This window comes from Poecilia reticulata, linkage group LG6 (genome assembly GCF_000633615.1).
Source record: "Poecilia reticulata strain Guanapo linkage group LG6, Guppy_female_1.0+MT, whole genome shotgun sequence".
Classification (NCBI taxonomy): Eukaryota; Metazoa; Chordata; class Actinopteri; order Cyprinodontiformes; family Poeciliidae; genus Poecilia; species Poecilia reticulata.
The window spans coordinates 12349509-12363816 of record NC_024336.1 but is presented as its reverse complement, the minus strand read 5'-3'; the positions used below and the strand labels follow the sequence as shown (position 1 = coordinate 12363816).

At 39.8% G+C, this 14308-nt stretch overlaps 1 protein-coding gene across 15 annotated transcripts in view; it reads right to left on the bottom strand.

The window, feature by feature from the left end:
- Positions 1 to 14308, bottom strand: part of LOC103465968 (unconventional myosin-IXa-like) — a 140877-nt gene that overhangs the window by 36139 nt on the left and 90430 nt on the right. For all 15 annotated transcript variants that reach the window (XM_008411207.2, XM_017305265.1, XM_017305256.1 and 12 more), the window contains 3 exons: positions 13741 to 13830; positions 5940 to 6056; positions 3975 to 4109 (listed from right to left, as the gene is read on the bottom strand). In XM_008411207.2, coding sequence (XP_008409429.1) covers positions 3975 to 4109; positions 5940 to 6056; positions 13741 to 13830 — 342 coding nt within the window. The remainder of the gene's footprint in view (positions 1 to 3974; positions 4110 to 5939; positions 6057 to 13740; positions 13831 to 14308) is intronic.

Sequence of the window (14308 nt, the reverse complement as noted above, 5' to 3'; positions counted from 1 at the left end):
AAAATGTGTTTATGGGGCGATCACTGAATAAAACCAAAAATGAATAAAAGTTGTAAGCAGCACTTAGTGGCTGTAGCACCTCAGTCGGGCTGCAACTAATGATTATTCTAGTAATCGATTATTCTGACGATTAATCGGGTAAAAAAATGCATCTTAGTCAACATTTTTTTGATATAACCTTTTCAGCAGTTTTGATACAGTATTCCTAACATTAAAATATGCAAATAAATAATTCCTTTTTTAAATAAGTAAATGAACATTTTATTGCCTAAAATCCAGCATTTGTTAAGTGAATTTGAACATGTTGGATATCATAAATGGTTGGATATCATATATGCCACATGTCTGTATATAAATATAGCACAGTTTTGTTTAATTGCTGTTCTGAATACGTTATATTTTCCAGCAAATTGTCAGTTTTTCAGTCTGTGTGCTGTATTCTTTCTGACAGATGGAAAAATCGAAGAAAGCCAAATCCAATCAACAGCATGTGGCTACGATAGTTAGGTTCGTTAAAACCAGAACCCAGAAAAATTCTTCCAGCTGAGCCACAGGTGGCCGCTGCCAGAAGCATCCAATCCAAAAGACCAAGGCGTTGGTCGGTTCCCATCCAGATGACGTCTGCACAGCTTTACTCAAACAAACACAAATCACTCCAAGTCCGGTCCCGCTCCATCGGGGGGCCAGACTGTCCCGTCTCGGAGCGGCCCTGATCACTCACTCCGCCTCAACTGTCATCCTGTAACGTAAACCCGCTGACAAGCAGCTTGCCAAAAATTCAGAGTTAAACTTGCCCCTCCACCCCTTCCAGTGATTTCAAGATAACAAACATGAACTCTGCTGGAACAATGCAGGGCACCAACCTGTGGATAAAGAGCGTTTCTGCAGCACTTTTCCGCATTTATTTTATCCACGTAACAAAAGCAAATGAAAGGTTCATTAAAAGCAGATAATCATAAGGAAGCGGCACAGAGAGACCGATAAGTCAACGACGTTCCACCAGAGGAATGGGTGATAAATCAGGTTGCATTTGGTTTCTGCTTTGCATGCGGCGTAACAGACAAAGCAGAAAACCGGGACTCGGTCCCAGATGTTCATCAACAGTGTGGTTTAAAAGTCCAGTAATGTAGCACAGCAGGGTGCTAATTATTCCTAAACTACTCATTTATTGTAGCTGAACCGGTTTGATAGAAATGCCAATAGCGGCGTTTGTGATTAGGAATGCGTGTGTGTGCGCATGTGTAATAAGGCATAAGGCTTGCGGTGCCGGAGGGCCAACAGTCAGAAACGAGACGACCCGGCTGTCGGCACGCACCGGATTGGCAGTTTTGTGATCTCCACTGACAGTTTACACACTCATTTACTGCTCTCTTCGCTCAGGTTTCAGCTAAGAGCAACTAGCCAGAGCACATCAACTTTTCAGCACGAAGGAGACAAGATCTGACAGCTACAGCGATACAAGCTAGCCGATCAACAATCATCTCCTTGCAGCATCATCATTTATGTTCCCTCTCCCAGGCATTTTCTGTCTCGCTTCTGAACAAAACACACACAGATTTACAAATGGTCTGAAAGATAATGGCACTTCACGAGCATAAAACACAGGGATTCACAAAACAGCTCATGCTTTGTCACTGTACAGCTGCAGTGTGTTTTATTGGGATTTAAATGAAGTTGTACACTGGACTGGAAGGACACCATGAAATCCCTGAAAATGTAAAAAGTAGAATTAATACCGAGTCGCTAGTAACTTTGTACATCTGGGATTTTGGCTCATTCTTATTCGGAAAAAAGTTCAAAATCAGTCAGACTGAAGACAGAATCTCTGTGGACATCAGTTTCACGTCTCGTTAAGGACGCTCGGTTGGTTTTAGGTCAGCACTTTTTAACGTGAACATGCACTACTCTACCTCCGGAAACATGGGGAAAGTGGAACGTGAGTGTGCAGAAGCTGTAATCAACTCTTTGATTATGTCATTTTGTACGTCTACCTTAGCGCAACCAGTTTCTCTGAAATCTCTCGGTATACTTGCTCGTTGCAGGTGGCCCGTCGTGAACTTTGGTACAATTCGTGTGAATATGTGAATGCCAAACGGACCGGAGACCGCTCTAACAGCAGGAAGTGGACTATAGTGCAGGGCATTCTGGGTAAATACAACCAAAACAAATGCGGGCGTCAGATGCTAGTGGGAGAAATGGCTCGTGGTATTTTACCAAAGACAAAAGAAAAATCCTACATCCGCTAACATCTGACTCCACTCCATTTGTGTTTACAGGTTATAAAGAAGAAAGTTGCGTTCAGTGTCTTCTTTTGAGGTTTTTGTGATGAGTGCTTTAGTAGTTCTTGGTGCAGCACCACCTCAGGTGAGGAGGGGAACAGGTTGCTCAAGGCGTTTGGATCATGTGACACAGTGAGGTGTGAAAATTTAACATATGTTCCAATTTCTGTCCCCAATCAGAGTCTACTGGACTATCAGGTGGGGGAAAAAAACTCAAACTCAAGACTTTGAATGAATTAACTACAACAACATTTAATTTCCCTTTGGGATAAATAAAGTATTTCTGAATTGAATTGAAAACAACCAACGAAACCTGTACAGTCTTGACAGAAAACCTGACAAGCTCACAAGAGTTACGGTGAAAAGCGGCTAACAGCTGGTCATCACCGTCGTAGTCATCATCTGAAGGCAACTGGTTGTGTTTTTTATTTAGAAGCATCAGCGTTAAGGGGGTTGAAAGATTGAGACCACCGAGTTCAGACTAAATGTGTTACCAAAGCCAAGCTGAAGTTAACTGGGCTCCCTTTCTACCTGAACTATTTGCCTTTAAGAAAGCTAATCTGACGTAGCTGCATATTTACAGAAGAAAGGTATAAATTTATTATTAAGAACAGGAAAAGCTCCTAGCTTAGGAGCATTTATTTTCGTAGCATGGCAATGCTAAAACACGCTTTCAGGAACGTTTAGACGACAACATTAACAGAACGCCTCTTTGTTCCTTCTGTAGCAACAGATTTTCCTCCCCAAACGTTTTGTTGTGTTTTTCTTCCTATGTCAGCGTGGCAGCCTTTGATGCTAGTGCTCTTTATCAGCGGCTGCCACCAGAAGGGCACCTGCCCTGACTTTACACATCAAAGTAAGTCCGAAACCTCTCCTATCTGTCTCTGATTGCGCTGCAGCCGACCCAGAGCGCATCACTATTCAGGAAGTCGTTCGTTCTGACACACCAAGCTCAGCTACGGCAGCCGTTCCTTTGAAACGGAGACAAGAGAGGCGGTTTGGCCCCTTTGCTCCACCGGCCCAATTTATCACAAACATAAAAGCGTTTCTGAGAGGAGTGCAAGCCATACAGTGATAGCGATGCATCAAGTGACATCAGTGTGTGTCAAAATGCTGGAGGCAAACAAGTTCAAATCAGTCCATACGTTAGAGCAGGAGGCGAGTAAAGTCAAGAAAAGCAAGAAAAGTAAGAAAAGAAAAACCAAAAAAAAGGGAAAAGTGAAAAAGGGGAAAAGAAAGGAAAGTGTGAAATACGTTAAGGAAAACAAAAAAAAGTCTTTAGAAAAAAAGAAGAGAAAAGCTAAAGTAAAGCAAAGGATATGAATAGATAGCAAAGGACAAACAAGATAAAATAAAACAAGGAGAGAAAAGAGGGTAAATAGTACAGTAAAACAATAGGACACAAAGAACAGTTAAGAAAGGAAAGAAAAATAAAAGGAAAAGTAAAGACCAAAGAGAAAGTAAAGGAAAAGGAAAAAGTTATGAAAACAAGACAAGAAATGGAAGTAAGAATGAAAAGTATTGATAAAAGAAAAAACAAATCAAGAAAAATGTAAACAAACTAGATAAAGTAAAGGTTAGAATAACATAGAAGAGGAAAGAAAAGCTAAATAAAATAGGTAAAAATAAGGAACTGAAAACAGTGAAACTGTAGAGCAAAATAGAGAAAAACATGAAGGAGAGCTAATCCTGAACCTGCTCCAGCTTGAAGATGTGTTGGTTGAAGTAATGTTGGAGGCGCTCGTTAGCGAAGTTGATGCAAAACTGCTCGAAGCTGTTGTTTTCGTAATCCTCGAAGCCGAAGATGTCCAGCACTCCTATGGAGAGGATCTGCAGGAAAAAAATAAAAATAAAAAAATGAAAGAATAAAAACAAACAGATCAGGCATTTTTTAACTTATAGAGTTTGGTAGAATATGTTCCAGCACTGCAAACATCAGAGAAATTTATGGTGCTTTATGATCGTCTGGTGCATTTTTATTTGGATGATTTTAATGGTGGATTTCTTTCTTCTTTTTTTTCTACTCTATTCTTTACGGCCCCCGCTCTGCAGTTTGCTCTCTGGACGTCGGATAGACTCACGCAGTCATTCATCACTCCCACCTCTGGGAGGCAGTCACTGGGAGAAGGCCTTTAATTATGAAATGGACTACATAAGCTGTTTCCAATTTAATTTCACTTACTTTAATTCTATCTGTCCATGTTTTATTTCTCTCTCGAGGCCAGTTTTTGTTTTTTTAAACCAAAAACAAGCCAACACAGGTTGAACATATAAACTCAACAAGAGAACCGTGACCTTGACACAAAGTGCAACCTCATTGGCTCCAGATAAACAAACGCACGCACGCACGCACACAGATGATGTCAGTGCACACACACTAAACTGTAGGGAGTAAAATGAACTGAGGAGAACTTGATGCCATCTGCCCAAATGCCCCTGGCACAGACTGATGAATGTACACACGCACGCACACCCCCCCCACACACACACTTTCTAATTTGTTAGATGCTCCCACTGGGCACGACTTGCCGGCTGCCAATCCAATATGCAAACTGCAAAGAGAATGACGAAAAACCAGAGAAATATAACGCCGACAGACAGGAGGACCAAACAACCAGGCTGACATCTAAATGCTTCTCCATCAATATGTTAGACTGATTTTACAGGACAAAACACAACTACGTCCTATTACACAAACGCTGCAACGTGACATTACACGCACAAGATCCCGCCCCCCCAGCTGTCAAGTTGTCAAGGCGCTAAATCTTAAATGTGTGTGTGATATATAAAAGAAATATGGACGCATTGATTGTGACTAATTGTCGCAAGTTTTACTTTAAAAAAAATAAGCATACGGAGAAGGAAGTAGGTTAGCTATGCTAGCTTGACTTTGACAAATGTAACAAGTAAATGTGCTGCAGAACTCAGTATTTTTCAGTTCAGTTAGGAAAGAGAAAAGAAAAAAGGCGACGCTACACAACAAAGTTAAACATTTTCATCTTTTATCAAGATGCCCAGAGAAAGGAAGACGAATGGGAACTTATTTGGGCAAGAGTTACGACAAAAAAATTTATCATTTTTGTTAATTATCGACTTCGGGAAATTTGTTGTAATTTTTAAAGAAAAACGTTTTATTTTTATTTAAATCTGTTTTTAAGTTTTAAAATGAAGATGAAGTTAAAAAACTTTTGCAGAAAAGAAGTTAGAAACTTTTTTTTTCTGTGGGATGTTGAAATTGGGGCCGGATTGCTAGAATATATATTTAAAACAATATCATTAGTATTTTTAATATAATTCATGGAAATTCTATTTATTTCATGAAAAACTTAATTTGTTATGGAATTTATATTCAAAGCATTAGCTGATTCTTTATAATTTTAAACCAGAGTTATTAAGAGCCACAAGTTGCAGACCTCTGAAGCAAAACTTCAGAGGTCTGAAAGGTTTTGCTTATGATTCTTATGTAAAAGCTCAGTGGGTTCATCTCATTTTACTTCCTGCATCAATTATCCATGTTCCAGAGAACAATGAGAAGCACGTCGCCTACATCAACGTAAAGTGTTGGACAAAGTAACTTCACGGTTCCACTTCTGTTCCAGGTCTGATTCTGTAGTTATGCATTCGCACACACCATCAGGAGGCGTCGGTTTTTGAGCCCACCTTGGAGCTGTCCTCCAGGTCCTTGTTGTTGAGCAGGGCGTGGTTCGTCCTGAACACGATCCAGTCAAACAGCGCGCTGTACAGAGACTTGGCCATCGAGTCTCTCACTGTGTTGGCCTAAAAACAGATTCATGAGGTTAGTTTCTGTCAAACAGGAAGGAACGCACAGTGTTGAATGACTTTGTTTGAAAATGTAAAGTTCTCAGCAACAAAAAGTCAGTATTGGCTAAAAAAAACTCCAGGAGTTAAATCACAAATCTTGATCTTTGACAGGCCGGTCATAATAACAAATCTTATTGGATGATAAATTGTCTAATAAATTATTGCAATAAACAATTACATTGTCCTTTTTTGAGACCATTTCCAACTAATAATAATAATAATAATAATAATAATAATGGCATATCAATGTGAGTACACCCTCTTAAAGATTAAAAAACCTCAATGTCTAAAGAACATTTAACACTGGGAAACACTTTAAATATCCAAAATAAATAAAACAACACTAACTAAGAAGATTGATAAAGTCTTTGCAACCAAAAAATACAATCCAGCTTTGACAGGGAAAACAGGCAAAAGTGGCAGGTACTGCAAACTAATTAACTACTTCGTACCGGGTGTTAAATGTTTGCAGTGTTTCTCAAAATGGCGGCTTTTCAATCTCATTTTAACTTATCATGCGATTTATTGATTCATTGCTTATTGTGACAAGCTTCGTCTTTGATTTACCAAACCAAATGCTCTGCACTTCAACATTATTGGTCCTTAATAAACTGGAACGTTTCCCAACATTAACACCCTACTATAATTTACCCTGCTAGCTAGCTCCAGACATCCACATTCCCACAGCAAACCATAAAGCTTTGTCACCGTAATGTTTCTCTTATATGATGAATCGACTGATCCATTCATTCCTTTTGAGGGCTGACTTTCCACAGCACCTCTGTGCTGACAGAAGAACACAGAGATCAGCTGTGCAACCAAGAAAATACTTTTTATTCAGATCTGTTCACAAGAAACGGCCAGTCTGAGAGATCAGGTACACACAGAAATGGAAACAAAGACGCTCATCTGATCCAGCCCATGTTTTCTTTCTCTTCTCTGGAAGTGAATCAGTGGGACTCAAACCTTGCAGGAACGCGAGGAAGAAATGTCCCAGTGAGTCAACCGACGGGACCGAACGATGGAAAGAAACGGTGTGAGAAAAGAAATTTACCGTCAGACCAGTGGTCATTATTTCATGGGTAACAACAGATGATTAAACAAAGTCTTTTGGCCCACTCTGGCACATTTACTTTACTGGTTTATTAATGTACACGTTTCCTATTAGAAGTAGTTAACTGATAGCAACCCCCCCCCAAAAAAACAGATCCAAATTTTCTGAAATGCTAAACAAATGTAAAAAGTAGGACAGTAAAATATTCGAGTATCTTTCCTTTCAGTCACGATTTGCTGTTCTATATAGTCTTGGCTTAAATGCATAGATCATAATATTTATGTCTCTATATCGTATTCGTGTTACTTGTTTTGTTCCAGAGAGAATCACCAGATCTGTCTAACCTTTATTTACCAAACTTTACAGAATGTCAACAATGTTCTCATTTCCAAACTTTGACAAAACATTTCTGCAAAACAAATATCAAAAATCCTACTTTCGGTAGCATTAGCATTAGAACGAGTCAAATCTGGTGTTCACAAGGTTCAATCAGATTAATATTTATGGTTTTTATAAATGTTTATTTTTTTAAAAGAAGTTCTCTTTTTTCTGGCACTGTATCTTGTTTTATTGAAAAAGCCTGAAATGTAAGATAAACCACATCAAGAAGTGTGAGAAACAGAGAGCTTATTTAAAAATAATCTTCAAATAACTATTCTTATATTTGTCAAAACTTTACAAATATGAGAAAGTCAACAGACCTTTACCAATTAAAACATTTTTTCTTTAGTTAGCGTTAGCACCAGGACGAGTTAAATCCGGCATCCCTCAGGGCTCATTTCTGCTTCATTCAGATTTTAATTCATGGTTTTCTAAAGGTTTTATAAAAACATAAAAATGAAAGTTTCCCCATTTCCTCGAAGTGGACAAACTCACCCCAATGACTTGGAGTTTGTCTAAAGTGGGGAACCTGACATGTAGGATAAAACACGTCTAGAATTAAGTGGAACTTTGAACAACAGAGACGGCTCTTTTAACGTCTCTGTAAGATGAATAAAAAATTATTTTTTTTTATTGCTTACTGCAGCTCCGCTGAAGCTCCAGTGCAGGTGATCCAACTTTCAATGACTCCCAGACAAGAGCAGTCAGCTGTCATGATGAAGTAAAACTGCACTCTTAAGAGCCGTCTCTTCACTCCTGCATTATTGATCGCTTCAGATATTTTTAGTCGACGTCTCTGAACCAACACAGTTATGCAAGATCATTATAAATAATTTAATGCTTCAAAAACCGAACTGCGTTCTGGATGCCACAGTGGGACTGCCAGGTTGATAGATTGGATGTGGCATGCTCACTGAGCATGTACCATCGCTGTGTTTCGCTGTGTAATTTAATTATTCAACACATTGGGAACAGCCGAGAACCAGGAAGTAAAACGGCTGGAAACAAACGGGTTTTGCTAAAGGGCCACCCAAGAAACGTACAGAACATTAAAAACAAAAACAAAAACACAGGACTCTGTCAGACACGACTGTAACCTGGAATGGTTGTAGCCGGTAAACCAGCTCCTGCTGGTATTTGTAATTATATGGCTCTCGCAGGGGAAGTCATTTGTCTCTGTCTCTGTTTCCACCCTTTTCTTTTTCCTCTGTCTGAAAGTCACAGGGGGTGTTGAGCAGCAGCATGAGTTCCCTCTGCACGTGGCCTGGAGGCCAGACGGTTTGGGCTCGCTTTGCTTAGAGGAGGGCGATGCAGACTGAAAGCTTTATCACGATATTTTGTGGCATGACTGTGATAACGAAAAAAGTGACAATAAAAAAACATTTATTACTTCTTTTTTAGGCAACTGCCTTCCTCCTTTATGTAATGCGCTTCTTTAAGACACCAGTCATGTAAAATAATGTGATTTGTAAATTCTTCTAATCATGTTGTCAAATTCATTGATGCTTTCATTGACCAAACAATGGAGTAAATAGTACAAATAATACAAATAACAGCAATCGTTTTTGTGGGTTTAAAATGTCACAATAAAATCCAATTTATTGACTCTTATGATGAGAAATTTATCTCGATAAACGATACAATGAAATCCCACCCATGAATCGCCACAAGATTGTTCATTTGTTAAGTAATTAGTCAGAAAACTTATAACTGTGTAAAAAAGTGAAACATAGATCACAGTTACTGGTTTTCCAAAGATTATATGTAATTTTAAAACCAGTATTTCAGAAACAAGAGCCGTCAAGTCGAGCCTGCTAGATACAGGAAGTACTTCTGTCTATGGATGTTGCCGCCACTCTGTACGGCTGAAGGCAAATGACAGATTTTTCCTTCAGCTGAAACACTTCCAATCAAAGTGAACTTTTGAAGCAAAGACCATATTTTAAAAACATAGCTGAGCTTCATGGAAGCAAAGAAGTTGGGAGAACGTGGGAGTTTCTGACGCTTACCACAGAGCGCTTGTAAACACCTAAACAAGATGCCGGTTTGCTAGGTCTAAAATGACATTTCCCATGAAAAATCCACAAATATCTTCACTTTACGAACTACAGTCTGAGAGGTAAACTTTGCCATCACTCCGATTGTCTCTGTTAGCCATTAATTTCTAAGTTTGTCGGTACACACTAGACATGGTGACTGCTTGGCAACTTTCTGCTGCGTTTTAGGCTGATTTTTGCTCGATTTGTTTTCCCACGCCGCATACCTTCACTTAGCCTCCAAGAAAAGGTTAAACCAAGTTTCCAATCCCAGTCATGATTATTGATCGTCTGATGACTTTAGGCATGCAGGAAGATAAATATACTTAGATGGGAGCAGAAACACATTTAGTTTGTGGTTGACTTCTTATAAAACGACGTGAAAAGATTATCCTGTTTTCACACATGAATGTTAGAGATTTGCTCTCCACTCATGTCTTCCTAGCTGAAGCTAAAGACAGTTAGATCTTAAAAATAAGAACAAGATGCACAGGAAGAGGCAGGAAGTGATGCAAACGGTCTGTGGTTGGAATCGCCTTCAGTTCTTCACAGGAACTCTAATGCAGTTGACAGAGCGCCTCGATAACTATTACTATACTGACATTAAGAGTGTCTTTTAACGGATCCACCCAAGCTCACACCATCATGGCAGATGAACTACTGTGGTCAAACACTGTAATACACCTGTGATGTTTCACAGGATATCTGTTTGAAGCTGGCAGGAAAATTACCGATTCAGAGGAAAAATTACATTCTGATGCATCATCTCTCTCTCTCTCATTGAAGGCTGCAGAAAATGAAATATTCTCTCAACTAAACAGGATTTTCATACCTGGCTGCCATGGCGATGTGCGCTCAGAATAACTAAGTGTGGATAAACACTTTTTTGCCAGTAAAAGTATGAAAATGTTGCTGTATCAGCATGATGTTGTCTGGTAAATTAAGATGTAAACTCTACTCTTATCTCAAACACATCGTTAAGAATTAATTTATCAAATATTAAGGTTTTAAAATCTATTAAATTAATTAAAATATTTGTAATTTGGCCTTCAACATGTTAATCACAGGTCTTAAATTTTCCTGTAGCAGAACTGTTTAATATAACATATTCTCATACATGTAATTTTTAATTTTTTCCCGCAGGACTTTTCTGTCAAGCAAAACTTTGGCTCATGTGTACACATGTTTACTGGCTCTGTGACACGATGTGGTTGTGGCTAAAGGTAACTAGCTGCTAACATACCTCTGGTATATTAGCAATAAAGCTAGCTAGAGAGCTGGTTAGCTGAGCTGCATCTGTTATGGGCAAGTGTAAAGTTTTAAAACAGTCTTGCGACAAAATTTTTGCACTAAGCAAACATTCTGAGCATCTTACGACAACGCTGGCTAACGACGTTAAAGCTAGCATCTGGCATGTAGCTTCTACAAAGCTAAAGGAATATTACTTCTTTTTCTTTTTAAAAAATTCCAGTATTTATTCATCTAAAATACTTAGCTTACTTAAATTTTGAAGACGTTTTAAATAACTGGAGTTCTGACCAGCAAAGGTAATTGAGGAGTCAAGTCCATCTGCCCATCTTCCTACACAGAGAAAGAAAAATAATCTCCAAAGTGCTACGAGAGACTTATGTCAAAGATTTCAGCGTGACGTTTGCATCTGGAGTAAAGATGAATTTATTTGAAGTCTTTATATTTAACACAGCTGCTTGTTAAAATGTATAGAGAGTCCCGAACTGAGACAGGACGGTTTAGCCTACTTGACAGCAGGCCTCCTGATCGATTCAGCCAGTTTCAAACTTCTTGGCTAAAGTTTGGGAAACGCCGAGCTCTGCTGAGGTTCATGTGCTCACACTCTAGACACTCCTGTCCAAATCTCCCTGAGACAATGTGGGTGGATGGGACAGCTGCCTAACACACTTTCTCAAACATTCTTATCCAAGTAGGAAGAAATTATTTCTGAGAAGAGTCCACAACTGTTGCCAGGTTCCTTTTTTTTTCTCCCCCCACGTTTCCTTTGTATAAAAACAGGCGTGTTATGGATTCCACAGGTGGCCTCCACTCGCTCCCACGGCCCTTGGTCAAGCTGGGGCAAACTTTAACTTTCGTTACTCGTGAAGTGAATTTCATCTCTTCGTCAGGACCAGTTTGAACGTCTGTTTTAATGTAATCGGTCTTCTGTGTATGGTCTGATTCGTGGAAGTTGGCCTCTTTTCACTTTGGGGGGATTTTATACACAATGATTGTATTATCAACAAGGAGATGCAGTTTCCTCTTTGCACTCCAGATTATCCAGAGTCCTGGTTTCTTCTTATGCTCTCCCTATAGGATCCAGGCCCCTGGAGAAATACCTTGATTTCAGTCTGACTAGATTTTCGTTTTACTGCCGAGTATGCCGACAAGCTAAATATGGCTCCTCATCCAGCCATGTTGCCATTGCCTAATTGAAGGGAGTCTCTGTGTCGCATTCTATTTATTCCCCAAGGAAACAAAAGGTCAAAATGTTAGTCATGCTAACCTTAAAGCACTAATCAAAAACATTAGTTCTGCTATTGCTAAAGCCCTAAACCTGGAAGCTAACGCTAAAGCACCAACTTTGATTCACATTTTATCGGCCTTTGAATGGTTATATCTTTAATGCCTTTAGATATTGTATTCGTGTATGTTTGATTTTATTTCTGTATATTTCTTTTTTGAAATAATGTTACTGGGAGGGAAAAAAGAGAGAGAATATGATAAGAGGAAACAGAGTCATCATCCCCTTCAAAGTAAGAGCAAAAATATAAACATCTGGCTACTTGAAGAATTGATAACAGTTGATAAGCAAAACTTTAATGCAAATGTCGAACTTTATTCAAATGAAAGTTTTCAGAAATTAATGCTTTGGAAATTTGTGTTTAGAGGAAGTCAAGTGCGCTAAACAGTTTCAAAGTTAGCAAAAGTGCTAAGTGAAACATTAGCTCTGCTGTTAGCGCATTAGCAGAAGAGTGCCCACCACTGTTTACTACGAATCAGAAATTCATTGAAACTCCAACTGCACTGCAGAAGTAAAACACAGGATTAAAAATTACCAATATTTTTCACTATAACTAAGAACAAAATTATTTTTTCTACATTTTTCAGCTTGAGACTTAGTGTAATGATGCAATGTTAGTGCATTTATTACAAACCTAATTACATATCTTTACAAGGGGCGCTAATGAATATGACCAGCAATCTAAAAAAAAGACCACTGTTCTTGTATTTTTTTTTTGTTATTATTAATTTTGCCTCTCTGTATCACTCGCTCTACTTTCTAGCCAACACCCTCACCATGAGAACCTTTCTCACAAGAGGCCTCGGTACAAAGTTTATCAAAGAGGCCACTCACAGACACGGAGTACAGAAGGTCACATTTCTGATTAAATCGTCGGTGCCTCTGCTACGCGCCGCTTTGGAAAAAGTGAATTTGTGTGCGACCGACGGAGACGGAGAGAGAGACAGACATGCTGAACAAGAATCTGGTTTCTGGCTTCTGTGCTGTATATTCCAGTGGAGGTTGCACATTCCTAAGAAAAGAGCACATGACTATGGCGAGGTGTGTGTGTGCGTGCGCATGTGTGGGTGTGTGTGTGCGTGCGTGTGTGTGTAGTGGGGGGATGATAGGGGAAACTATTGTTGAGCTAAATTGTAGCTGGGATGGCTAACAGGCAATCTACATGTAATGTCTCCTTCCTCAGACAAAAGACCCAGCAGCCACAAACAGGAGCTCAGGTTCTCCGTCTTCAGACCGCTTAGCAGCAGAAGGATAAACGGAGAGAGCTGAACGTTAATGTCCAGTGATAATCAACCAAGGCACCCAGGAGGTTTAATACTGCACAGACTGCGGGTCCACAGGGCTGGTGTGTTTAGGAACACCACCGCTGCTTTACTCCACAGGAAACAGGAAGTTGCAGAGGAAGAGACCCCCATCAAAGAGACCGAGAGAGGCAGCGGGGGCCGGGGGAATGCCACAACAAAACTCCTCAGACAAGCAGCAAGTCTTTGACACACCGACTACTAATCTCCCCTACTCATAATGAAATGTTGCCACATTTAAACACTTTTCGGTTCTTGGTGGTGATGCTAGGAATGTGGTGCGCCGCCATGACGGCGCACCACATGGGGCTGCTGCGTTCACAGAAAGAATCACCTCTGCCAGTTTGTAGGGAACGATGAGCCTCTCTCCGACGGTCACCGTCTTCCTGGTCGTCAGGGCTTCAAGTAGCATTTCCTCTTTCACCTAGAAAACAAACAGTGATGAATAAAAACAAGCCCTGACTTTAATATGTTCTAATTGGATTTGATAAGACAGAACATAAAGCAGCATGTAATAGTTCACCATTTACAGCTGCGAGTCTTTTGGTGTACATTTCTAAATGCTTTGATATAAACCAGATGTGGACTACTTATGATCCGGTGTCCAGCGGGATTTTTAGATGTTTCCCTTCTTCAATTCCTGAAAACAGAGGCTGAATTCACACCGGTTCTTTTTAGTTCACTTTAATCAATTTGCAGTTCGATTGCCTAGAAAGTCCTGTTTGTTTGGTGAGGTGTGAACGGGTAACCGAACTGATGCAGACCGAAACAAAGAACTCTGGATCCGCCTATGCCCAAGTCTCTGTCCGGTTGAAGTGAACCTCTGGTGCGGTTCAAATGCATATGTGAACGGAAGCAGATCAGAATCCACTCCAGAAGCAGGAAGTGGGCTGCAGCGCAAG